The sequence below is a fragment of the Sturnira hondurensis genome, unplaced genomic scaffold (assembly GCF_014824575.4).
Source record: "Sturnira hondurensis isolate 20B ecotype Veracruz unplaced genomic scaffold, ASM1482457v3 Scaffold0004089, whole genome shotgun sequence".
Lineage (NCBI taxonomy): Eukaryota > Metazoa > Chordata > Mammalia > Chiroptera > Phyllostomidae > Sturnira > Sturnira hondurensis.
The window spans coordinates 225180-250187 of record NW_028076720.1 but is presented as its reverse complement, the minus strand read 5'-3'; the positions used below and the strand labels follow the sequence as shown (position 1 = coordinate 250187).

The 25008-nt window shown below is 56.3% G+C and overlaps 2 protein-coding genes across 5 annotated transcripts; both read left to right on the top strand.

Annotated features, from left to right (window-relative positions):
• Positions 1–667: 667 nt before the first annotated feature.
• GREP1 (glycine rich extracellular protein 1) lies at positions 668–13743 on the top strand. Of its 4 annotated transcripts, XM_037043397.1 has the most exons (33): positions 668–749; positions 971–1003; positions 2004–2033; positions 2470–2505; positions 2885–2917; positions 3012–3071; positions 3349–3381; positions 3496–3549; positions 3683–3715; positions 3824–3883; positions 4008–4040; positions 4307–4339; positions 4434–4466; positions 4614–4673; positions 4810–4842; positions 5553–5582; positions 5676–5708; positions 5797–5838; positions 5964–5993; positions 6458–6487; positions 6565–6597; positions 6940–6969; positions 7052–7084; positions 7735–7770; positions 8306–8338; positions 8431–8466; positions 10969–11100; positions 11687–11728; positions 12242–12304; positions 12385–12414; positions 12505–12564; positions 13135–13179; positions 13567–13743. In XM_037043397.1, exons 1-33 carry the CDS (start codon positions 683–685, stop codon positions 13590–13592), a joined length of 1395 nt encoding a protein of 464 aa, XP_036899292.1. In that variant the 5' UTR covers positions 668–682; the 3' UTR covers positions 13593–13743. The 4 variants fall into 4 exon arrangements, with proteins under 4 accessions (XP_036899292.1, XP_036899293.1, XP_036899294.1 ...); XM_037043398.1 differs by lacking the exons at positions 4614–4673; positions 4810–4842; positions 5553–5582; ... (9 more) ...; positions 8431–8466; positions 13567–13743 and adding exons at positions 10258–10290; positions 10376–10405; positions 10501–10533; positions 10634–10669; positions 13281–13518; XM_037043399.1 differs by lacking the exons at positions 4614–4673; positions 4810–4842; positions 5553–5582; ... (9 more) ...; positions 8431–8466; positions 13567–13743 and adding exons at positions 10376–10405; positions 10501–10533; positions 10634–10669; positions 13281–13520.
• Positions 13744–22903: 9160 nt separating this feature from the next.
• On the top strand, positions 22904–24812 carry CLDN9 (claudin 9). Its single transcript, XM_037043390.1, has one exon. The coding sequence runs from the start codon at positions 23677–23679 to the stop codon at positions 24328–24330; it is 654 nt and encodes a 217-aa protein (XP_036899285.1). The 5' UTR covers positions 22904–23676; the 3' UTR covers positions 24331–24812.
• The last annotated feature ends 196 nt before the right edge of the window (positions 24813–25008 follow it).

The window sequence follows — 25008 nt, the reverse complement described above, 5'->3', positions numbered from 1 at the left end:
TGAGCATGGGGTGATCCATCCCTGTGACCATCATCCCTTATGCAAGGGAGGCTCAGACCCACTCTTGCAAGTCCAGACTCAGTTACAAACGGCCGGCCCGGCCGTCTCCCAGTGTTGCACCTTCAGTCTTCAGGGTTGGATGGGATAATACTGCCTCTCTTCTTGTGGGCAAGTCTACTTGTCACATACAGTGCGCTACATTGTTTCTTGGCCACGGGCCTTGTTCCCTCCTTCTGCTCTCTCTCTATGTAACACAGTAACTCATTCTGAGTCTCCCTTGTCAGCCACACCCACATTTTTGAACCTGGCTCCTCCCTCTCCCCAGCTGTGTTTGGGCTAGGGCTGGGGTGCCCCCAGTGCCTGCCTGCCCCTCATCAACCGTTAGGGTAACATCTGAGCTGTCAGGCTTGGCGCCAGGGCCACAGTCCCTAACAGGGGTGGAGGAGCCTCTGGGGCCAGGTGGGCGCCTTTCCCGGCTGTCAGCACCCGTGATGGATGAGGGGTAGGGCAGGGAGAAGGCCAGGAGCTGGACTCCTGCTGCAGAGGGAGGTGGGGGCTGGTGCCCTGGGCCTGCCAACAAAGCCTCTGTCACTCATAGCAGGGGGGCCTGGGTAAGGAACCCCACCCAGCAGAGGTGTTTAAAGGCTCAAAGTGTACATGCCTTCCCACTCTGCCAGGCATCATGGGCACCTGGGCTTTCCCTGCAGCCCTTTTCCTACTCTGCCTGACTTCTGACAGCCTACAAGGCGGTGAGGGCAGGTGGCAGGCAGCTGCGGGGTTTGGGCAGCTGGGGTTGGGGCTGGGGGTATAGGTAGAACATTGGGTCAGAGGCTGGAGCTCCAGAGAGAGGGATGGTTCAGTATCTGAAATTTCAGTTGGGTAGGGTTTTGGGGGGCTGGGGTATAGATACCTTTGTCCTGCCCCTCTCTGTCTCTGTGCCCCACCCTGAGATAGTTCCCCTATTCCCCAGGGCTGCCTTCATTGTCTCCTGGCCTAGGGAAAGGTAAGTGGACCCTCCTGGCACTGGGGTCCATAAAGAGGACCCAGTCTCTTCTCCCAGGGGCCTGGGAGCTCTCTGGGGGGGCAGCCCCAAATATTCCCCAGCTCTGAGGTTCAGATGTACGGCCCAGGAGAGCCCTGAGTTCCTCTGTCTTCCTAGCAGCCAATCTTGTCCATGGTCAGCTCAAGTGTGGGGAGCACAGACCCACACCCTTGGAACAGAGTGAGATGGGGCAGAATCTCAATTCTGGGCATGAGAATATCGGGCCCATATGCTCATGCTCAGAGGAGGAGGGGCCTGGAGCTGAGTCTTGTGGGGCAGAAGATGGGGTTGGGACAGGAAAGGGGAAGTACATCCCTAGAAACAAGGGGATCAAAGGCCTGGAGGTGGGACAGAATGGGAGGGGAGAAGTCTGGAGCAAGGGGAGGCGAGGAGGAGGCACAGTGTCACAGGAGGGTCTTCAGGCCTGCGATCTGTGCCATCCTAAGGGTAGAAGAGGGGCTCCCTCCAGAGACCTGATGCGTCTAAGCTGCCAGAGAGAAAGACTGGGGGTCGGGGTGAGGAAGATGAAGTTTCGGGAAAGGAAGGGTCCAAAACACTCCAGTAGGAATGGAGGAGAAAAGTACACCCATCCCTGAGGAAGAGAGAGGAGACCTGCCTCAGGGACACAGCCGCCGCCCCTTGTGGCCTCCTCCCGCCTGCTTACTTCATTCTGTCCTTGCCCCTCCTGTGAAAAGAGAGAAAACTGAGGCCTGGGGTGGGGTGGGGTGCACTCTTGCTCTGCAGAGTGGGAGGGAGAGCATCCAAATTTGGCCATCTTTGCCCCTTCCTAAGTTACCCCCTTCTCCCTGACCCCGCAGGCTTAGGGAGCCTGAATGGCTACAGACGAGGTAAAGTTGGCTGAGGAGTGGGCGCAGCTCTGTGTCCTCTGAGTGAGGGCAGAGCACCCTAGCTCCTGGCCCCTCCTGCCTCCCTTAGGCTCAAAACATCATTCCCCCCTCAGGTTATGGCCCCCCCAGTGGCCTGGGAGCAGGTAAGGGGTGGGCAAATGGCATTTGTGGTGGGGGACAGCCATCTCAGAAATACCTGGGGTCAGCGCTGACACCCCTGAGGCAGAGAAGCCTACCTGAGACCCCTTCCTACTGGCCTCCACTTTTCCCTCCTGCATGTACTTCCCCCCACCCTCTGCCTCCAAAGAATCCGTCAAGACTATTCCGGTACCATCTCACCCACATACCCTGCCCCTCACTGCATGCCCCCTAGGCCAGAGGTTGAGAGCAGGCTTTGTGCAGAGGTGGGTGGGTCCTGGGTCCCTCACATGCTCCCTGGGTCTCCCCCAGGCTTCCAAGTGGGTGTTAAACTTCAGAAGCCAGAGTCCTGCCCAGTCCCAGCGCAGTCTGTCTGTCTGTCTGTCTGTCTTTCTTTCTTCGTCTTTCTCTCACACTCCTTACCTCTATCTATCCTGCCAGGACTTGGAAAGAGAAATGGCCTGGGAGTCCAGCCAGGTAAGAATGATGGGGTCTGGGGTTGGTCCTCTCCCTGCTCCCTCCAGGACTTAGAGGGAAGAGGCAGGGCTGGTGCATGACTCTGGAGGGAGGGGATGGATTGGCAGCCTTCGGGGTTGCTGTTTCTGGCTGGGTCCAAGGGTCCTGCACACCCACACCAGCTAGGACCCCAAACCTCCCCAGTTCATTCCTCCCTCTCACCAGGGGCCCTCCAGCTCAGAATGGCTACAGAACAGATAGAGGTGGGCTCAGAGTAGGGGCTCACCACACCTACTCGGAGGTGCTCACCTCCGGAGGTGATGGGATCAGGGCCAGTATTCTAGGGGCATCCCTGAAATGGGGTCTCCTGAAACCCTCACTTGGCCCACTTCCTTCTCAGGCATTGGAGGGGGTGTAAAACCCCACAAGCCAGGTGAGGCCCCACCCTGCCTGTCTCCCCTCATCATGCCACGACCCTCCCATTACTGTCTACTCCTCCCTGATCCCCTTTTGCCTGCTCTCCCTAGGATTTGGGAATGGGAATGGGCCAGGAGCAGGGGCCTTCCCAGGTGTCTCAGCCCAGCCAGGTGAGGTGGAGGAAGAGGGAGGGTAGGGCACGCTGGGGTAGGGCTGGGTCAGCACTGTGAGGAGCTTCTCCCAGATTCTCCCAGGGCAGAACTGGCAGCTCGCTGGAAGCAGGGGAAGGACCACATACGGGTTCCTATTGTCCAGTTTCAGAACATCACCCCCCATCTCAGCAGGGATTCCAAATACCCGCTGCCCCACCCCTCAGCTTAGCATGGGAAGCCCTGGGAAGAAACTGGGTCCCTGGGGTCCCCTCAACTACTTTCTTTCTCTCCCCAGGCTTTGGAGGGGGTGTGAAACCCCAGAAGCCGGGTAAGACCCTGCTCTCCATGCCCATTTCTCTGTCAACCTCAACCTCTGTCTGCCTCCCTTTGAAGCCCAGACCCCTTCTCCCCCTTATTCTTCCCTCTGCTTCTGTCTTCCCAGGATATGGAAATGGAATTGGAGCTGGTGCCTTCCCAGGGCTGGGAGCCCAGCCAGGTGAGGACACCTGGGGCACCACCCTAGGGTTCAGGGAGGGAGAAGGTTGAGGGCTGGAATCAGGGGGCCAGTAGGGGAGAGAGCTGGGTTCTTCAGGGAGGGCAGGAGGCTCAGCCTCTCTGTCCCTCCTCAGGCCTGGGAGGGGAAGTGAAACCTTCGAAGCCAGGTAAGTAGAGAGCGTGCACCCATTCTCGCACATTACTTGCTTATTTCCATCCCAGTTCCTCTGTGTGCCAAAAACCTAGGCTTACAGCCCCCACCTCTGTATCCCCAGGATTTGGGAGCAGAAATGGTTTAGGAGTCGGCGCATTTCCAGGGGCGGGAGCCCTGCCAGGTGAGGGTGATCAGGGCAGTGGAGGGGCAGGCAAGGGAGAGGGGGTTGCAGGGTCAGGATCTGCATTCTGGGGGAAGGGAGCTGGTGGGAGTCAGTGCCAACCTCTTTCCCTATCTTTCTCCAGGCCCGGGAGTGGGAATGAAACCCCAGAAGCCAAGTGAGTGGAGAGACCCACCCTCTCACCCTGTGGCACTATTGCTCTTAGGGACTGCTCCCTTTGTTGGGCTGCTGTGGCCACTGCTATGCTTCAGCCGTGGTCTCGGGGAGGGTCTTCCAACCTTCCAGGCCCTTCTCATAACTTGCTCCTTGAGAAGAGCTGTTGGGGAGGGTGGGGCACAGAGGTCCGGGGATGAGGACAGCATGGAAGGAAGGTGCGAGCCCACACTGGCCCAGCTCCAGCCTCTGCCCTCCCTCTCTCCATAGGCCCTGCAGCTCAGAATGGTGGCCAGGGACCAGGTAGGGGAGGATGGTGAGAACTGGGGCATGTGCTTGGGTTTGGGGGTATAAGAGAGCTCCAGGCTTCTTTACCTGGTCCCTATCTCTTACTCAGGAATTGGAGGGGGTGTGAAACCTCAGAAGCCAGGTGAGCTCCACCCTGCCCCTGTGTCCCTGTTCCTCTTTTCCATCCATCCCCGTTCACCCCTGTGCACCCCTGTGCACCCCCGTGCACCCCCGTGCACCCCCGTGCTGCATGGACTCCCCTTAACTCCTTCTTGCCCGCCCTCCGCAGGATTTGTCAACGGGAATGGGTTGGGAGCCAGGGCTTTCCCAGGAGTCGAAGCCCAGCCAGGTGAGGACACCTGGACCAAACTGGGGTTCAAGGAAGGAAAAGAGGGAGGAGCTTGAGTGATGGGGTGGGGCGCAGAAAATGGATTCCTGTGGAGCAGGGTCCACTTACGGCTCAGTGGCACTTGGTCTTTCCCCAGGCTTGGGAGGGGGCATGAAACTGCAGAAACCAGGTGAGCAGAGACCTGCCCTCCCGCCCGCTTCTTGACTCTGTCCCTACCCATTCCTCACACTGCTGCTCCTTTCCAGTGTATGGCATTGGCAATGGCCTGGGGCCCATTGGCAAAGCAGCAGGGAGAGGGGCTCAGAGAAAGAGGCCAGGGCCCTGTGCACCCCTCCCCAACCCCGGTTCCTAGCAGAGGGGCTCATTCGCTTCTCCTGCCCTGAGTCGGTCTCGGCTGGGTATAGCAGGCATCGGGCTGGTCAACACGGACTGGGCCACAGTCCTGAGGCTCAGCCCACAAGCCCAGAACTACACAAGCCCAATGCCATCTCGAGGACTGTGGTCAGGACTGTTGCTGGGGGGGACCCATAGGACATGGAAAGTGAGAGGGCAGGTCTGAGGCTGGGAGGGAGCTGGAGGCCTGGGGATTTAAGCAGAAAGTGAAATCCCTGGCTCCTGGAAGCTGATGTTTACAGGAAGAAGCAGGAGGAGTTAGACTACCTGGGAGTCTCAGGGGCCAGAAATAGAGGGCAACTGTAAGGAGGGGTTGGGGCTCCAGTCCCTCACTGCCTCAGTCTCCCCAGTCCCCTTCCTGTCACAAGTCCCCTGTTACCTGTCCCCCTTTGTGAATCCAGCCAGGATAAATGGAGGGGTGTGTGGGGTCGGGTGGGGGAGGCTGCGGGCCATTTCCACCCCAGCAGCACCCAGCTTTCCCAACAGGTCCCGCAGCACCGAACGGCTTTGGACGAGGTAAAGAAGGGACAGTTGGTGTATGTGGGTAGAAGCCAAGTTCCTGGGGTAGGATGGGGATTCTGGGTCCCTCACATGCTCCTCTCTTCCCAGGCTACGGTGGGGATGGAAAACCCCAGAAGCCAGGTGAGCCCACTCTGTCCCATATCTCCTTATCTGTCTGTTTCCCAGAGTCCCAGATTGTTCCTCACTCTCTCCTGCTCTGTCTCCCCAGGATTTGGAAATGGGGCCTTCGTGGGAGCAGGAGCACAGCCAGGCAAGGCCCAGGAACTCAGGAGTATGGGTATCACCGCGGGGTTAGCTGATGTGGATGCCTGACCCCAGTTCTAAAAGAAGAAAAGGAAGGAGGTGGACTCATGGGCAGCACGTTCTCTTTTCCAGGTCTCGGAGGACTAAAACCTCAGAAGCCAGGTGAGACCTGCCTCTGCATCTTCCACTTGGTGCCCCCCAAGAAACAGTCATTCAGCAAACAACCAGGGGCCTGCCAAGTACTGGAGACAGGCCCTCCCAGAGCCTGGGGCAGGGGGAGGCAGACAGGAAAGGAGTATGAATGCAAAGGGGATCCAGACTGCCCACTAGAGGGCGCGACCCACTGAAAACAAAATGATGGGGAGGCCATGGGGCCGGTAAGGGGAAGGAGGCATCAGGGAGTTCACCTTCCTGGCTAGTTGACACGGCTGATGACCGTGACACTCAACTAGGTGGACACAGGCAATAGATGTGCCATTCAGGCTCTAGAGGCAGGCTGGACATCAGGGGGAGGTCTAGGACCCAGGTAGGTAGGTCAAGGTCTGGGGTTTGAGCTAAAGGGGCAAGCGTAGGGTGGAGCCTCGGAGAGAGGCCAGCACCCAGAGCCCCCTCTCTCCTTCTACCAGGCCCTGCAGCTCAAAATGGCTATGGACCAGGTAGGGACATCTTGGGGTTCTGGGGAGGCACAGGGATGGGGCTGAGGTCCCTCACCTGCTCCCTGTCTCTCCACCAGGCTTTGGGGCGCATGTGAAACCCCAGAAGCCAGGTGAGCCTCACCCCAGTCTGTTTCTCTCAACCTCTCCCAAATCCTGAGCTCCCCTCCCCTTATTCACACCCCCACCTGGATCTGTACCCCCAGGATTGGGGAATGGGAAGGGGCACGGGCTTGGAGCCCAGCCAGGTGAGGCTAGGCAGTGGGATCTGTGTCTGGGTGTCTTCTCCTGCCTCCTTCCCAGGCCTTGGAGGGGCAGGATTGGTGAATAATTGAGCGGGTCCTGGGAGGAAGCCTCTAGGATACCAGCTTTCTGGCTTGGTCCAAGAGGAGGGAACTTTACCTCCACTTCCGCCAGAACCCCAGTCCCTTCCGTTCATCCTCCCTTTCCCTGAGGCCCAGCAACCCAGAATGGATATGGAGCAGGTAGGAGTGGAGCGGGTAGGAATCTGGGGAGGCCCTGATAGGGGGCTCCCAAATTCCTCATCTGCTCCCAAATCATCTTCAGGCTTTGGGGCGGGCATGAAGCCCCAGAAGCCAGGTGAGTCCTTGTAGTCTTGCCTCTGAAGCCATAGTACCTCCTACTCACACTTCCCTCTCTCTCTAGGATCTGCAAACAGCTGGGCCTTCCCTGGGGCAGGAGCTCAGGCTTCTTAGAGAGAAGAGGGGAGGGTGCGGAACTGGGGCAGGGGGCCTGGCCTGGGCCAGGGCGCTAGGTGCCCAGTAGTGAGGAATTGGATGGTTGGCCTGTGCCCCGGGAGGGGGAGCGAAACCTCAGTGTGGTGATAGCAGGCGGAGGGTGTGGGTGGAAGTGAGAGTATAGAGGGGATAAATGATGATGGAAAAAAAGAAAAGAAAAGAAAAAAAATCTCAGAAACCAGGTTCTGGTAGGCCCTGGCCAGGTAGCTCAGCTGGTTAGAGGGTCACTCTGATACACCAAGGTTGCAGGTTTGTATCCTGATCAGGGCACATAGAAGAAGCAGCCGATGAATGCATAAATAAGTAGAACAGCATTCTCTCTCCTCCTTCCTCTCTCTAAAAAAATCAGTAAGTAAAAATTTAAAAAAGAAAAAGAAAACAGTTAAGGGGAGAGACCACCTTGCACCCCACCCCATTTCTGAGGCTTCCTGACTCTCTGTACCACCCTTCTACACACCGCCCCTCGTGCCCACCCCTGTTTTGCCTCCCCAGGATATGGTCATGGAAATGGACTGGGAACCCGACTAGGTGAGTGCAGCTGGGCCTGGGTATAGAGGGATTGGGAGGGAGGCACAGGGACTCAGGCCAACAGAGGCTCCTTGCCTGGGAGTGGGGTGATGGAAGAAGCCCGGCGGAGTCTATGTTAGCCTCTCCACTCCCCAGGCCTAGAAAAGGGTATGAAAGCCCTCAGCCATGGGGAGAGGACAGCTGTCCTGTCCCTCCATTTCTCTCAGGCCTCTCTCTTTCACCACTTCCCTCCACACTAAGAGCATTGCGTGGGGATCTGTGCATCACTCTGAGAAGAGGGGCACTACCTGCCTCAGGGGTGAAGGGTGTCAGGGGTGCCGAGGACCATGGGGAGAGGACTGGGAGGCAAAACCAAGGGACCCCCAGTGCTGGCCTCAGCCCCTCAGCCCCGAGACCAGCTTTATCATTCCCCCACCTTCTCCCCACAGGCTCTGTGGCTCATAATGGCTATGGACCAGATAGGAGTGGGCCAGGGTTCTGGGGGGGCTCAGGGATGGGGTCAGGATCCCTCAGCTCCCGTCTGTGTCTCCACTAGGCTTTGGAGCAGGTGTGAAACCCCAGAAGCCAGGTGAGCCTCATCCCTGCCTGTCTCTCTCCCCCTCTCCGAAACTCAGAGCTCCCCACACCCCACTCACACCCTACTTCTGCCTGTTCCCGCAGTATTTTGGACCAGAAATGGGCTGGGAGCCCAGCCAGGTGAGACTGGTGGGGTCTGGGGTGCGGGTTTGCATCTGGGTGTCCCCTCCCACTTCCCTCCACGCTTTTGAGGGGCAGGATTGTCAAATGAGTCGAAGAGGCTGGGGAAAGCCTCCATGATCACTGGTTCTGGCTCAGCTTTGAAGGAACACATTCCGGCTGTGTTCCTTCAAAGGGACCCCACCTTAGCTGGGGTCCCAAACCTCCTATTCTTCCTTCCCACCCCCACTGGCCCCCAGCTCAGAATGACTACAGAGCAGGTAGGTACTGAGGGGTTGAGAGAAGCTGGAAAGGAGGCCATAGGGGGCCCTTGGGGAGGGCCAGTGAACAATAGTCTTCACCCAGACCCTGTTCTGATGGTCCCCTCAGGGGCTCCTGCCACACTTGGAGAACTTACAGTTGCCACAAGGCAGAGGAGGCCTCAGGGCATCTAGTCGCTAAAATGGGAGAAAAGGCAGCCCAGCACCCAGTCTCCGCTGCTTCACCCTCTCTTGTCCCCATAGACCTTGCAGTTCCCATCGGCCCTGGACCAGGTAGTAGAGTGAGTGGGCAGGTAGTGGACTGAGCCTTGGGGCGCAAGATGCCAGGTTCTGGAGGAGAGCCCAGTGGGTGGGTGGCAGGTCCCTCACCTGCTCCCATCTCTCCTCTAGGCATTGGGGAAGGCACGAAGCCTCAGAAGCCAGGTAAACCCTTTCTCTCTACCTCCACTGTGATTTCGTGATTTATAATAAGAAATATATATTTGGTCTTCCTCCCATTCCTGGTACAGAGCTGGCTCCTAAAAGCTTTGGAATTTCCTAAATGCTGAGAGATAAGGTTTATTTGTTGTATTAATGAGATGATTTTTGGAAAGCCCCTAAGTCACCTAAGGGTGGGGGCTGGTTGCCACCGGAACCCACCTTATGATTGGAGGGTTGCCACCTCTGGGAGGAGGTGATGCTGGAGGAGTTCAATCCCCAGTGGCCAGTGACGTCATCAGTCTTGCTTGTGTAGTGAAGCCTCCACAAATACCCAAAGGACAGGGTTGGGAGAGCTTCCTCCCAGGCTGGTGAAGGGTGGGGGCCGTGCAGGGAGAGTGGGGGCGGGAACATGGGGGCTCCACGGGCCTTCCCACATACCTCATCCCACGCATGTTGGTCGTCGGCCTGTTTCTGAGTTGTATCTTTTATAATAAACCTGTGACCTAATAAGTAAACTGTTCTGAATTCTGGGAGCCACTCTAGACAAGTAATTGAACCCAAAGAGGGGTTCGTGGGAAACTCTGACTTATACTGAGGGTTACTCAGAAGCACAGGTGACAGCCTGGACTGGCAATTGGCACCCGAAGCGGGAGGAGGGCACAGTATTATGGGACTGAGCCCTTAACCTGTGGAATCTGATGCTATCGTGTAGCCAGGTAGCTAGTGTCAGAATTGAATTAAGTTGTAGGACACCCAGCTGGTATCCGAACTTCGCTTGCTGGTGTTGGAGACCCCTGGAACTGAAATTGGTATCAGAAGTAGACCCTGCTGCCACTGCTCTCCACCCCTGTGAACTTCCTGCTCTCTCCACCTCTTTCCCTCTCCCAACCCCAGTCTGTCTCCCCACTTTACAGGAATGGGCTGGGAGCTAGAGCCTTCCTCAGTGAAGGGGCCCAGCCAGGTTGAAGGAGGCAGGGCAGGCATGGAATTCTGGGAGGTGGGGGAGGGGAAGGGTGGCACAGGGCCTCATGGGGCAAAGAGTTGGGTCCCGAGGAAGAGAAGGGGCAGATGGAGTCCACCTGTCAGTCAGCCTCCATCCGTCTCTCCCCAGGACTAGGAGGGGGCGTGAGCCCTCCAAAGCCAGGTGAGCCCATCTCTGCCTGTCTCCCACCTCCACCTGAAGTCTCCCCAACCCCAGCCCCCATCCTCATTCCTGCTCTTGCTCCCAGGATACACCCCAGGGAATGGGCTCGTACCAGGTGAGCACAATAAGGGTGTCAGTAACTGGGAGAGAGGGCTCATACCTAGGGAGGGGTTGGTCCCTTCTGAAGCTGTCTCTTTGTCTCTCGTACAGTTTTGGGAGGGGATGTGAAACCTCAGAAGCCAGGCAAGTGAGGGAACCCACTATTTCTGTATCTTCTGCCTCTACTTCCAGGACCCCCACAAACCCTAAATACTACCACTCACATCCCTGCTTTTTTCTCCAGGATATGGCAATGGAAATGGGCAGGGGGCCCAGCCAGGTGAGGCCCCAAGGGCTGGAGGGTGGGCAGGAGGGAGGTGGGAGGGATGTTGCTCAAAGGCTGTGGGACTGGGTGGGCAAATATCAGGAACCATGGCAGGAAGTTGGGTCATCTGGTATCCAGAGCAGGTCGTGACCCACAAAAACTGTTTTTTTTCCTGACCTGGCCAGTGTCTGCCCTTGGAAGCTCCACCCTAGAAGCCACTGCAGGCTGGTGAATTGGCCAGGCCAAGGCCAGGAGGGCAGCTGGGGCAGGCACTGGTCTGGGTTCACTGCCCTCTTCCTTCTTCTCCAACCTAGGTTCCTGCAATGGGAAGGTCCCACCATTGCTTCTCCCCAGGCTTCCCACTCCAGGAGGCCCTTCTGATAGAGCAGGTGGCTGGGGCCTGAAATCCCAGCACCCTCCTCCAGTGCAGAATGGCAAGTTTCCAGGTCAGTGTGGTGGGTGGGGCAATTCAGGGGTGGTGGTGTACCTGGTCCCAGGAGGGGCTGGGCCTGGCTGGGCTGCTTAGTCGCTCCTATGCCCTGTCTTCAGCTGAAATTGAGGCTTGTTGTGAGCCGGCTAAAGAAAAGCCTGCGCTCTGGCTCTGAACCCCATGTGACCCCTAGTATGGCAGTTCCCCCAAGCCCCTACTCTGTGGCAGTATGTGGCAATCTGTGGCAGTCCCAACCTGCTTGGCCCTGGGTTCACTCCTGTACCCTGGCTTTCTTCCTAGCACCGACTCCAGCTGTCCAGTGGGGACTGAAACCTCAGAAAGCAGGTGCGAGTCTGTCTGCCTCTGTCCCCACACCAGACCGGGGTCATTCCCCCATCACCCTTATTCCCAAGTGGCTTCAACTGTTCAGGCCTGGAAAGTTCCTCCCAACCTTCCCTCCCTCTCTCTTGCTGCTCCGTAAACTCATTTCTTCTGATTCCTTTCCCCATGGGTAGGGAGAACCCCTTCTTCCTCCTCAGAGTCCTTAAGACCCTGCTTGGGAAAGTCTGGGTCCTCCCCACCAACCCCTGTTCCCCTCACAGGGCACCACCCTTTGAATGGCTACAGACCAGGGGCAGAACTGGGTGAGGAGGCCCTTTGTCCGAGTTCTTCTTCCTCCCGTTCCATCTTCCCCACCATGACCATTTCTGATCCCCACCACCACCCCTCAACCCCTGTTTCCTCTACCACAGGCTTTGGTGATAGCCTCAAACCCCAGAAAGTTGGTGAGCCCCCAGGGCCCTCATCTTGAGCATGAACTCGCACTTCCCTCATGGCAAGCCCTCCTTGTCACTGTCTTTTCATGTCTCTGTCTCTTCCTTTATTCACCTAATGCAGATTTACTAAGCACTGGGCTATAATGGTGGCCATTATCTCAGGTGAGGGTAGAGTGACAGACTGAGGCCAGTTGGAAAAGTCAGGGAAGGCTTCCAGAAGGTTGTGCAGGCTTAGCTTGCTGAGGGTGGGGGGATGTGAGCGCCCCTCTCTGGGTGGTGTCTGAGTCAGTCTGTTTATCCGTCCATGAGCCAGTCACCCTGGCCTCCCCAGTGCTGTCTACCTCACCCTACCCCAGCCCTTCTCCAATCTCCCTCCTGCAGGTTTTAGTTACAGGAACGCTGGTCTGGGAGCTGGGGTTTTCCCTGAGGTCCTCCTGCAGCCAGGTGCTGGGGGTTGGGGTTGGGGAGGCTTGGGGGGCTCCAGGCTCAGAGACTGTTCAGGCCTGACCTCTTTCCTCTTCCAGGGTTCCCTGGGGCCAATGGTTTTAGGAACGGTAAGTTGGACCCAGGGGACATAATACAGGGGCTGAGGGGAAGGGACATCCAGGGGCTGGGCAGGAATGAAGCACATGGATCCCTTGCAGGGTATGGCGAGGAAGCCCTGGTGTACCCCAAAGCTGCAGCTCCAGCCTCTGAAGGAAATGGTAAGAAATGAGAGCTCAAGGAGCAGAGTGAACCCTGGCAAGGGCTGTTGGGACCAGGTCAAGTGGATGGGGGTGGGGGTCTGAGGCCCTGAGAGGACAGGAGGCATCCTGGATGTCCAGGGACTCCCATGCCAGCTCTCCCTCTGCAGATCAGACTGAGGCTCTGAGGGGACTCTCCTTGGCCCTCTCCAGCCCTGGGTCAGGAGCAGGGAGGGGGGCGGGCAGGGGGCACGTGCATCTTGAAGCCTGATATGGGGCCAGAGGCACATATACAGGGGTTGCAAGTCAGCCAGTTAATGGGGCATGTGGCAGAACAACATGGAGGAGATGAGGGGTGGCTTTAGGGACATGGGTCCTAGGCCCAGGACCACCCCACAGCCCTGCAGAGATGGAAGGAACATTCATGGTGGAGGGAATGTGAGGGGGACAGGAATGGATGGGATTGGAGGAGGGACAGGTAGAGCAGTAGGCCCTGAGCACAAGCCTGGTACCTACTCTAAGATAGGGAGCCGACAGATAAGAACAAGGGCTATGGGTGTCTCTGTGCTCCCACCTCTGTCCTTTCCCCAGGGCCCTATGAGCAGCCGAGGCCAGAGCTGGGCCCCAGGCCTTTCGGTAAGTGGGGGTCTCCCAAGGCCCAGGGTGAAGCTGGGGGTAGCAGGAGCACTCAGAAGTTCTGTGACCTGGGTCCCCTGGCTTGTCTGTCTGTACCTTAGGGGGCCCTGAGGTGAGTGAGGCAGCAGTGGCTCGCTGGAAAACAGCTATGGAGGTGAGAGGGAGCACAGTAGCCCTGTCCCCCACTCTACCAGTGCTGCCACCATGGTCACCTCTTAAGGCTGCACTTGGGGATGTCCCCAGTCCTTGGGAGGAATGGCAGGCTCTCAGACCACATGTAGGTTTCTGAGTGATGGACCTCAGGGATAAGAGGAGGGAGAGGGCTGAGTCTCCCCCAGGAGGTGAGGAGGGGTTACCTCAACAGGTCCCTGCTCTGCCTCTTCCCAGGCCATTGTCCTCTTGGGAAATGCTGAGCACCTGAGCTGATCCACTGCCCATCCTGAGCACCCCCGTACCAGAGCCTTGTCTGCTTGGCAAGCACAGCCAGACGACCCCTGGGATTGGTCTCTGGCCTGGGGTCTTCTGGGGACTGAAAGTATTAATAAAGGCAATGTGCTTCTGTTTGCCTCTGTGTGCTGTGGTAGAGTTGGAGTAGGGGATGGGCATTGGCTGCCTGAGGTTAGGGCCACATGGGCCTACAGCCTGTACCCTGCACCTCATTCATTCATTCTACAGTGTGGCTGTGTTCCAGGGGCTTTGCTCTGATGTGAGAGACCATGAGAACAGAGCAGATTCAGCCCTGCCCTTGGAGAGGGGGAATCCCTTGGTGACAATCTTGTGGGGGAATACATCCAAGTTAGGGGACTTGTGCATTATTTGTGTATTAGTTTCTTAAGCCTTTACATTTACTTCTGGACATTATTGTACTGATTAATCTTATACTTTGAATGTAAAACTCACTTTCACATTTTTGATTAATGTTCAATTAGATTATAAATTTGGCAGATTGATGTCCCCCTAAATATTTTACATTCTTTACAAGCCTGATTGTAATTCAATTCCCTTAGCATTTCAAACAATTACATACATAATCTACCTGACCTCGTCTTCTAAGCACTGTTGGAAATGAATAAATCAGACATTTGATATCTCAGATTAATGAATGTTTACAAACATCTTAAAGAGCTAGTTACTAATCCACTACCAGTACCAGTGCTACTGGGCTACTTTATTTTCTTATCTCATGATTAAAAATTTACTCACCCAGAAATGCAGAAGCACATTACTATGGAGGTTACACAATTGGGGATTGATCTGCTGAACTCTGACCCAGAGCCTGGCCAGTCCCAGGATCAGTCTCTATGGGTCTCTGTGTTCGGAGTTTTTCCAAATCCACACCTCTTGTAATCTGGTGAGTTGTTGTTTTGTTTTTAAATCCTTCACCCAAATACATTTCTTCATTGCTTTTAGAGAGAGGGGAAGGGAAAGAAAAACACAGATGCAAGAGAAAAGCACCTACTGGTTGCTTCCCGTCAAGTGCCCAGACCCAGGATGTATACGCCCAGACAAGGGACCAAACCCACAACCTAGAAAGGGTTAGGAGCCAACATCTGGGCACAGGGGCCACTGAGCAGACTGTCTCAGTGAGGGTAGTGAATGGTACCTTCCTAACACACCTAGAAATGTTCTAATATTATAATAAAGGTTTCTAAATTCCGATATTAAGTAGATTGAACATATTTGAAGTGATTTTACTATCGTAGCACCGTTAACATTTGCTACACGTCGAGCTTTGCTTCTGAATTAATATTGTTTTATCTTTTCTATAAGATCACTGAATGGAAATCTGCCTAGATCTTGACCCACATGCAGGCATTTCAGTCCAGAATCACTAAAGGCAAAGCCAAAAGGGGGAGAGGCACACAGTTTCAGTATTGACCACTGAGGGAGGCGGGGCAGGGTGCCCGAGGGAGTAGCCCCAGCTCCGTGGATCCTCATGCCAGGAGAGGGCGCCCACCGAATGCAGCACTTGGTCTCCGGGATAGTAAGCTATGGAGGAGACAGCCCCCAGGGAATACAGTGATTGGCTGTGACATAAGATAGAAAGCGCTGTTGCCTCTGATTGGCTGCCAGGGGTAGCTAGTGCCATCCATCGCGGGAGATGGTAGATCGTTAGCGCACTTGCTCTTGATTGGCTGGAACCCCTAAGGGCGCGGTTCCGATTGGCCGGTCCGAAGTCCGCCAGCGTGGCCTCCAGCGGGAGTGAGGAGGCCACGACTGACGGCGCGAGCTAAACTCTGGTGCAGCGGCAAGTGCAGTGACGGCAGCGACTACAACAACCAAGCTGGCGGGGCGGCTTCCCCGCTCCCGCTCGCACCCGCGGCTTGTCCGCGCCCGCGCCCACTCGCGGCTGGGCCGGGCCCGCGGGTCACTATCGCTGACCCAGCCGCTCACACCGACCCTGCCGCACCCGCCTCTACCCGGCTTGCCTCCGAGTCTGAGACCCGAGCCCCCGCCGTCCTCGGCACTAGCCCTGGCCGAGCTGCCTCCGCTGCCTGCACTCCCGTTACGGCCTGAGCTGCTAGCACCTTGGGGCCCCGGAGCCTACCTCGCACTGCCTGAGCTACCACCCGAGGCTTGCGTGCCCGAGCCACCCCCCGCTGCTCTCGCCTTGCAGGACCTCCCACGCCTGCCTGCGCCCGTGCCTCGGCCCACGCACCTGCCGCTGCCGCCGTTGCCGGAGACCGCAATCGTCGCCGTTCCCGGGCCTGTGGGTGCCCGTGGCCGTCCGCCACTGGTAGACGAGACGCCCCCACAACCGCTGCCTCCGCTGCCCGCACGGCCCTCATCTTTCAGCCTACTGGCGCCGCCTGCGCCCTGCGACCCCTGGCCACTGCCCCCTTTCTCACCTGCCCTGCCGCCGGCGCTGCCACCACCTCACTTCTTCCTATCGCCGCCCTGTTGACAGTCCGACTCTCCAGTGGACGAGTGGGTAGGCAGCCTACCCTGGACACGAGGCTTTGCTCCTTGCCTCCTTTCCCACGGACAGATCTAGAAGGCGTGGAGCAGAGCCTGGCCTGGGGAAGAGGGGTCTGCCAGGGGATAAGCCCGGTTTGGGGGGAGGAAGCAGTAAGTCTGAAAATAAACTCATTTATTCCATTTTCTTCTCCTGCCTTACAGCAAGCCTCTCGTCTCATTATTTGAGAATGTAACTCATCCCCTGTGCTGATAAGCTGGCTGGTGATCCGGGCGGGTGGGGCTCCAGGGCACAGCATGAGGCTTGAGGAAATGAAAACAAAAGTTTAAAATATTTTAACTAAAGGTTCCCCAAATATTTCATTTTCACTCTCTCTCTTTTTTCTTTTTGCTACTATTGTTTCCATTTGGTCTAATGCATGAAAGAGGTTTCCAGGGTGGTTAAAAGGATGGATGCCTAATGGTTTCAGGGAGAGGTTCAGGCAAAAGCCAGACACCAAGGGAATGCAGAGGGGCCCTCAAAGACCTCTTGGCTCCAGAGGCTCCTAAGTGATTGAAAGTGAGCCAGAGATCCTTGCCCAGGCCAGCTTGGGGGCTGGACAGCCTGTGGAGGTTAGTCAGGTGGTTGCCCACCTTCTTGATGGGTTTTACCTTCTCAACCAAGAAGTGGTTCTCCAGAAAGCAACGGAGATGACACTCTGTGTCTGTAGAACCCAGGGCATGCAGATCCAAAAGCTCCTTGGTTCAGGTCCTTCTCCATGATCACAGCATCTTGAGTTTTACCCCACTCCTCTTGGGAAGGCTTTAGCATGTCCTGGAAGAGTACTCGGCCACTGCACTGGGTCTGCATCTTTAACAGAAACTCAGTGCCCTCAAGCTTCTTCTCGGCCAACTTGTGGAAGAAGTGGCCCATGCCCTCCATCCACATCAAGGTCGAAATAGAAGCCCAGAGAGAGGTAGCTGTAGAAGGCCTACAGATGCACCTTGTTTATTCACAGCATTCTCCACCTGGGTGGAATAATTCCAATGAATTTGGGAGCTCATGGTTGTTTGGCAATAAGGAGTTAAGGTAAACAAACAAACAAACAAACAAAAAACCCAACTGTGTTGGCTGTTCCAGGAAGCTGAGGATGGCTGAGGTGGTTCTGAAGGTGGTGATTGGAAAAGAGTTTGGAGGGGCTGTGGCTGGGTGGCTCAGTTGGTTAGAGCATCATCCTGATATGCCCAGGTTGTGGGCTTGAGCCTCCATCGCAACACATGTAAGAGTCAATCAGTGAATGCATGAATAACATACTAACAACATACTGATGTTTCTCTCCTTTCTCTCTCTAAAATCTATTTTTAAAAACTTGGAGAAAAAAGAATAAATAGGTTGGAGGGTGATTGGGGGCTGGAAGAAGGGGACTCCCTGGGTTTGTTTCATCCAAACACTATGAAGCAAGAGACAGATCCACGGGTCCAACAGAGGGCAGGTACTGCCTCATTTTCTCTTATAAAATAAAGAGTTTGAATGTCATCGCGGAGGCCCTCCTCCGCTTAGGTTTGCATGGCTCCTTGGAAACTCGATCCTGCCTTCTAAGTCTTAAGTCATACTTTCAACTGAAATAGATTCGGGGTCCTGAGGGCCTGGGTGCACTGGGAGTAGTGTTGAACAATCGATACTGGGCCCTGGAATGAGGGCTGTGAGGTCATCCCCACGGGACAGGAAAGCTCCCACGGTGAGTCATGAGAGGAAGCCCCTGTTCTTTCCCCATCTTCACCTGCCCTCCCAGTTTCTCCCCGGCATGTACAACTCAGAATAAAGTTCTCTTTGTTACTCAGGTGGCTTGGGCTCAGGTAACCAGGCAGATGCCCTATCTCAATGGGCTCTTCTGTAGCAACAGTATCAGGAAGCCAATTTGACCTTGGGGGACCTCTGAGATCCTGGGACCTATCAGTAAGAAAGGCAATATATGAGTTTCCTGTGACTACTGTAGCAAATCACCACAGCTGGGTGGCTTAAACCAACAGAAATTTATTCTTTCCTAGCTCTGGAAGCCAAAAGTCCAAAATCAAGGTATCGCAGGACTGTCCCTACCAAGGCTCTAGGAGAGGATTCTTCCTTGCCTTATCCAGCAACAAGTGGCTCCTGGTGTTCCTTGGCTTGTGGCCAAGTCACTCCAGGCTCTGCCTCCATCTTCTCACGGCTTTCTCCTGTGCCTATATCCCAGCTCTCCCCTCCGCCTTTTTTTCCTGATTCACCTGTCATGGGATATAGGGCCCACCGCAAATCCAGAAGGATCTCATCTTGAGTTTTTAACCTAATTACACCTGCAAAAACCCTTCTTTCAAATAAAGCTACATTCACAGGTTCCAGGGCTTAAGGCCACCCAGCATTGGGGGCCACCATCTAATCCATATAGATAGTACCTTTCCCCTTTGGGGCTAGCCCACAGCCTGAGCTGTCTTCCCGGCTTCCCTTACCGTGTCCCTTGCTGACCTGGAGCCCGGGGTGTGCTTGGGGTCTCCAGACAGGAGCCAAAGGCACTAGTACCTTGATAAAGCTTCCACTGGTACAGGAGTTAAAAAAGGAGAGTGATAGTCTTTTCCTCTTGGTTGAGTTATAGCCAGATTCTCATTCCTGCTGGCCTGTTGTTTCCTCTGTCCTCTTTCGGTCCTGTAGCCCTCCTCTCTCTCTCTTTTTTTAAAGATTTCATTTATTTATCTTTAGAGGGGAAGGGAAGGAGAGAAGGAGAGAAGTATCAATGTATGGTTGCCTCTTGTGAGTCTCCTGCCAGGAACTGGCCTGCAACCCAGGCATGTGCCCTGACTGGGAATCGAACCGCGATAGTGTGGTTCGTAGGCCCGTGCTCAATCCACTGAGCTACGCCAGGCAGGGCTGTAACCCTCCTTTCTTCTCAGCTAAGGATCAGATAGTAAATAGGAAGGGCAAAACAATGTGTATCTTTCAAGAAGAGGATGTTGAGCCGTGGCTGGTGTGGCTCAGTTGGTTGGAGTCCCACCTGTATACTGTCCTGTATACCGAAGGGTTGGGGGTTCAATTCCCAGTCAGGGCACATGCCTAGGTTGTGGGTTCGATCCCCACTTGGGGCATGTATGGGAGACAACCAATTGATGTTTCTCTCTCTCTCCCTTCCTCTCTCTCTAAAATCAATAAACATATTTTTTTAAAAAGTAAACAGTAAAGGACAGCATTGGGAGGGCAACCCCACTCTCAAAATTCTACCTGGATAACTGCTGGTTGAAAGCTGACAATTACGACTGTTAATAAAGTTCATTGCTACCCATTCCATGGAGTCTGCCCAGGCTTACAAGTGAAGCTGCCATCGTCCTCTTGACAAAACAGCTTGCCAATACCTATAGTGACCCCCAAGATATATGAGAGACTGGCGGCCTGGGCAAATGCCTTTGGTGACTGGAGATGAGCAGGGCAGGCTTCTCCCTTATTTTATAGCCAGGAGGCACCTGCAATCAGGGCAGCTGTGACTTGCTCGGTGCGGCCCTGGGGTGGGCTGGGCACCAGGTCTGACCCAGGGTCCAGTAAGCTGCCTGCTGCAGGTGGTGAGCAAACACCAGTGCTGTTTGCATCGGAGACACAGACATGGTGAAAGTGAGCCAGGGTGGAGAGTGGTTTCTTGTGGAATCAGACCCAGATGTTGCTCTCTGCAGAGACTTCCAGGCACAGGGAGCCTCTAGAAGTGGGGGGGAAGAAGGGGGTGGCTGGCTCTGGGGCAGGGGGTGCAGGTGGGATGGCAGTGTGAGGCTCAGCCATTGGGTTGTACTGCTGTTCTGCCTTCAGAGAAAGGCACCCAAAGGCCCAACTCACCGAGCTCCCCCACAGGCTAGGCGAGGAGCTGGCTTTGAAGTCAGGGTCTGGAGTGGCATCAGGTGGGTCCTATTTCGTGCATGTATACATAGGCCACATTTCCTTAATGTGTTTCCAGGTCTAGAAGGTGGGGGCTGTAAAACCAGTGAGAATTCTTGTGGGATCTCAAAGTTTGATCCACACCTTTAGGTTTAGGAACCTGGACGGGCTTTTGTGCCCATAACACTGGGGCCTCAGGCACCTCCCCAGTAGGCCATATCCCCTTCGATCGTGTAGCCCCCAAACCCACTTCCAGGCCCACTCCATGAAGGGGCTGGTGGAGAACAAGGCTGGCCCCTGCCCTGGTTTCCTCCCTAGGCCGCTGGGTGGGGAATGCTCTCCTGTCCCAGCTCTTTCCCAGCAGAGCCAGATTCGGGTAGGGATTCCAACCGAGGTGTTCAAGTGCCCTTGAGTTGCTAACCTCCGTAGGGATCTCAACCCTCCATATCAATGGCATTCCAGCCCCATCACAGTCTCAGCTTCAAGCTTCAACTGTAACCCTTCAGTGTCCAGATGCAACTGAATCCAGGTGTACCAGGGGAACTCAGAGAGGGCTTGGGGCCTCCTGGCCTCTTTCCAAGAAGGGCTGAGGGCAGGAAGTCCACTCTTGCCCAGGTGCCCCAGGAATCCATTTCCTGCCTATGAATCTCCCTCTCCCCCCCCCGCCCCCCCGCAGTGGGCAGCTCCTCCAACCACCCCCTTTTGGCCTGTTTCCCAGCAAATTGCCCCACTTTTACTCTCCCTCTAGGCAGCACCTTATCAAGGAGGGGGAAGAGTGGGTGTCAAGTAGGAGGAAGCTGAAGCCACCAGACCACCCTGGACACACCTCTGGTGGACCCGTTTCTGGAGGTGGGGGGGGGAAGGGAGGGTGTCTTCATCCTTTGGATGCCCACCTCCCATGTGGCTGGTCAGCCCCTAGCAATGCGGGGTCTTCCCCTTCTTGAGTGTAGATATTTGGGGACAGAGAACTGAGATCTAAATAATATTCGGGTCCCCTTAGTGCCTTCTTGGGACACTAGGGTTACTTGTGTATGTGCAGCACAGACAAGGCCCCATGACAACACAGGGGGTCAGCGCCGCAGAGCTGCCTATGGAACTGGTGGGCCCTGAAAGTGAGGCCTGACTGCAGCTGACCAGCTGTTCTAGATTCCCCAGGGTGCAGGACTCAGTCCTCAAACCAGAATGTCCCAGGCAGATCGGGATGAGTGTGGGTCGCCTTATGGCCAAGACAAAAGGCAGACTGCGCTGGGCCTGGGGGCCACAACAGGCCCTGGGCTGGGGCTGCCCAGGATGGGAGGCCTTGTGGGCGGGTCGGTGGGCCCTTCCAGAGACCCGGACTTGCGGAGTGCGCCTGACATCTGCCCAAACCTGTGGAGCTGGATTCCTGGCGGCCCTGCAGACCATAGAGGGAGCCTACTGAAGGCTTGCTTCTATTTGCCTTCCGCTTAGCCACCCTTCCTCCCCACACAACTGAGGCCTCAGGGCCTGGAGGAACTGGGCAAACCCTGCCCAAAATATTCCGTGCCCATCACAGCCTGTTGTCATCAGCACTCCCCTCACAGTCCTCAGATGTCCAAAGGCCACCGGGTCAGCCCCTGACACTGGACAGCACTGCCCCATGGCCCTGTGGGGAGGCACCAGGTATAGAGGAGGTCCCCATCACAGGGGCCCACTTACAAACCCATGGATTACCTCTGGCCTCAGTCTCCCCATTTGGGGGGAAGGGTTCTCAAACTTTTGGGGTCAACCACCCCTTTGGACTGTGGATGTCCTTTGCAAATCTGCAGAAAATATAAACCCCTCTTACAAAAATATCCTAAAACTCACTTCCAGAGCAATGCACCAACCTGAAGTTAGAATCATTTATGAATAAAGCCCCATTGTGGCAGGTGAGGACACACCTAACACCCTCCCCTCCACCAGGATTGTAGAGTGGTGCAGTGACCAGGTGTGTGTGGGGAGTCTTCCCAGCCCTCCGGGACATGTACTGAGGGACACCTCCTCGAAAGGCAGTCAGGCTTCTGCTCTTGCTCAGGAAGGTGGAGGTGAGAGGGTCTCCCAGGTAAGGGCTGTCTTTGAGAGTCCTCCCAACCACCCCACAAAGTGGAATTTTCATCAATCTTCTCCCTTTTCATACAACAATTTTCAGTTCTTAGCACCCAGGGGAGGGCTTGAGGGAGTTCATAACCCATCCCTTAAAATGAGGGGCTCACGTTTGTTGGTCTCAGGAGGTTTCTCAAAGAGGTCTTTGACCCAAGGAGGTTAAGGAACTTGACCTTTTGTTATCTACCCCAGGCGAGAGGGGCAGGGTTTCAGCTTTGGTCTATGTGCCTCCCTCCCAGGCTGCCTCCCACAGCGGGAGTCATGGAGCTCTGGTGGGTCTTGAGGACAGGGTCTTTCCTGAGGACTCTGAGGCAGGGCTCAGAGAGACCAGAGTCCCCTGGGCCTAACTCCTGCTGCCTTCCTCTGTGGTGTCTCACCCAGCGCGGTCACTCACTCCCCACGGGCAAGAGGCGCTCCTGCCCCTGCTGCTCTTCCCCTTTCACCCATGCCCCGAGTGCCCCTCCCCCTCTTCCACAACAGGCTCTTTATCTTCTGGCCTCTAGAGACTTCACAGCAACTCACTGTGGCCCCCAGTTTCAGTGGAGGGGGTGGAGAGGGCATACCTGAGCTGAGGTATAACTGAGGGGGTGGTTTTCTAGGCCGTTGCCTGGACGATGCCACCTGAGCTGGGCGCCCGGCTCCTGTCGCCTAGGGAACGGAGCGGGCGGGGCCCTTCCCTCGGGAGCCGCTAGGGCCTCTGGGCTGAGAAGGGAGACAGATCGAATTCCGGAGAGTCTTAGCCGCGGGGTATGGGCGGGTGGGGGTGCGCGATACTGGGAAAGCTGGGGTACGTTTGCATCATCGAGAAACGAACCAGGCCCGGGAGAACAAGGACGGCGGGGGAGGGGCGGAGGAGTCTCAGGAAGGGGAGCTGAACCCCCCAACTGCCCCACTTCTTTGTCCCGGGCTGGTTACATTTCTTCTCCCAAAGCCGTTCCTCAGTCTCACCATTCCTTTTTTCCCTGGGTTCCCGCAGGCATAGATGTTCTCTCCTCCCCTGTTCCTTCCTGGTCATGGTATGCCCTCCCCGCCAAGTTTGAGTCCCCCTCCCCTCCCAGCCCCGCCTCCTCCCCGTAGCACTGGCCTCCCCAGTCTCGGCCTGGCTGCTCCTCCCCTGCCTCCGCCTTAAAACCCCCATGCTTGCTGCCAGGAGCCGGCAGTCCCCAGGTGGCATCCCGTAAGGGTATACTGCTCAGCGTGAACCTGCGCCAGCCAGAGGGGAGGAGGCGCTCTCCAGCCTGAAGGTGGGTTGGAGGGTAGGTTCTGTGTAGCCGGTCAGACAGGCAGCGGTTGGGGCGTGAGAGCAGGGTGGCAGAAGAAGCAGCCACTGGGCAACTGATGGGCAACGGGCGTCTCGAGGGGATACCAGCCACTCAGCTGAGCAGGACTGTGAGATTTTGTGTTTGTCGGGGGCCAGAGACACACTTGTGAGGGACACAGAGCGAGGAGGTGCCTTGCAAGAGATCCACAAATGTGAGAACTGTCCTGGCCTGAGGACGCCGTCTGTTCCTGGCTGGCAGCAAGACCCCTACTTGGCAGCATCTGACGACTCCCTCTTAGTTTTACCGGACCACCAAGAGAAGACGGTTGAGAAGATCCGACCGAAGGGGCAGATGGCTTCAGCTGGCCTAGAACTCCTGGGCTTGACCCTGTCCGTGCTGGGCTGGCTGGGGACCCTGGTGTCCTGCACCCTGCCCCTGTGGAAGGTGACTGCCTTCATCGGCAACAGCATCGTGGTGGCCCAGGTGGTGTGGGAGGGACTGTGGATGTCCTGCGTGGTGCAGAGCACGGGCCAGATGCAGTGCAAGGTGTACGACTCGATTCTGGCGCTGCCCCAGGACCTGCAGGCTGCCCGAGCCCTCTGTGTGGTTGCCCTCCTGCTGGCCCTGCTCGGCCTGCTGGTGGCCATTACGGGCGCCCAGTGCACCACCTGTGTGGAGGACGAAGGTGCCAAAGCCCGCATCGTGCTCACCGGGGGGGTCATCCTTCTCCTCTCAGGCATCCTGGTTCTCATCCCCATCTGCTGGACAGCCCACGCTATCATCCAGGACTTCTACAACCCCCTGGTGGCTGAGGCCCTCAAACGGGAGCTGGGGGCCTCCCTCTACCTGGGTTGGGCAGCAGCTGCCCTACTCATGCTGGGCGGGGGCCTCCTCTGCTGCACATGCCCCCCACCCCAGATCGACCGGCCCAGAGGACCCAGACTGGGCTACTCCATCCCATCCCGCTCAGGCACCTCTGGGATGGACAAGAGGGACTATGTGTGAAGTCTCCGGAAGCCTGCGGCCCAGAGCCTGGACTTTCTGCTGGATGCCTTCTCTAACCCCTGCCTTCTACCACCAACCCCTTCCCCACATGACACCCATTTTCCAGGAGCTCCAGCCAGGCTTGGCTTCTGGGCTAATCTCAGATGGCCTGGATGAGCCCATATCCTCCTCAATGGGGTCCTTACCTCCTGGCTTGCCTTGCAAAACCAGTTGCTTTTTTCTGCTGCCCAGGTCCTGGGTTGGCCCTCCTCCCCTGCCCCTGGAACCTGGGCCTCACCCAAAGGGCAGTAGCTCCTTGGCTCAAACAAGCAGAGGATCATGCTCTGCCTGCCCTGGAGCTGGTCCACTCCAGCCTGGCCACCACCTGCATTCGGAGACCCAGGCCAGGCCCTCTGGGAGAAGCCAGACTCCTCCAGGCCAGAAAGTCCACCCTACTCCCCTGCCCCAAATGGAGTTCCCAGAATAAAGATCATTTGTACCTCTGGCTGCCTTGATCTGTGATTAGGCAGGGAAGCCCAGGTGACCTCCCCAGGGCTTTCAGGCCAAGGTCTGATCCAGGTCCTGTCCTGTGGGTAACCTCACTTTCGGCCATGCTAGGCAGGGAGCAATAAAGGAGGCCAGTCATTCACGTTTACTGCACACCAGGCTGGAACTCAATAGCTTCCCAGCGACATCAAT

Bases quoted from the DNA above. Each gene is read 5' to 3' on its own strand.
- GREP1 (XM_037043397.1), top strand. From the start codon at position 683: ATGGGCACCTGGGCTTTCCCTGCAGCCCTTTTCCTACTCTGCCTGACT. The intron at 2,918-3,011 runs GTGAGGCCCCAC...TGCTCTCCCTAG, and splicing joins TGTAAAACCCCACAAGCCAG to GATTTGGGAATGGGAATGGG. The intron at 6,488-6,564 runs GTAGGGACATCT...TCTCTCCACCAG, and splicing joins TCAAAATGGCTATGGACCAG to GCTTTGGGGCGCATGTGAAA.
- CLDN9 (XM_037043390.1), top strand. From the start codon at position 23,677: ATGGCTTCAGCTGGCCTAGAACTCCTGGGCTTGACCCTGTCCGTGCTG.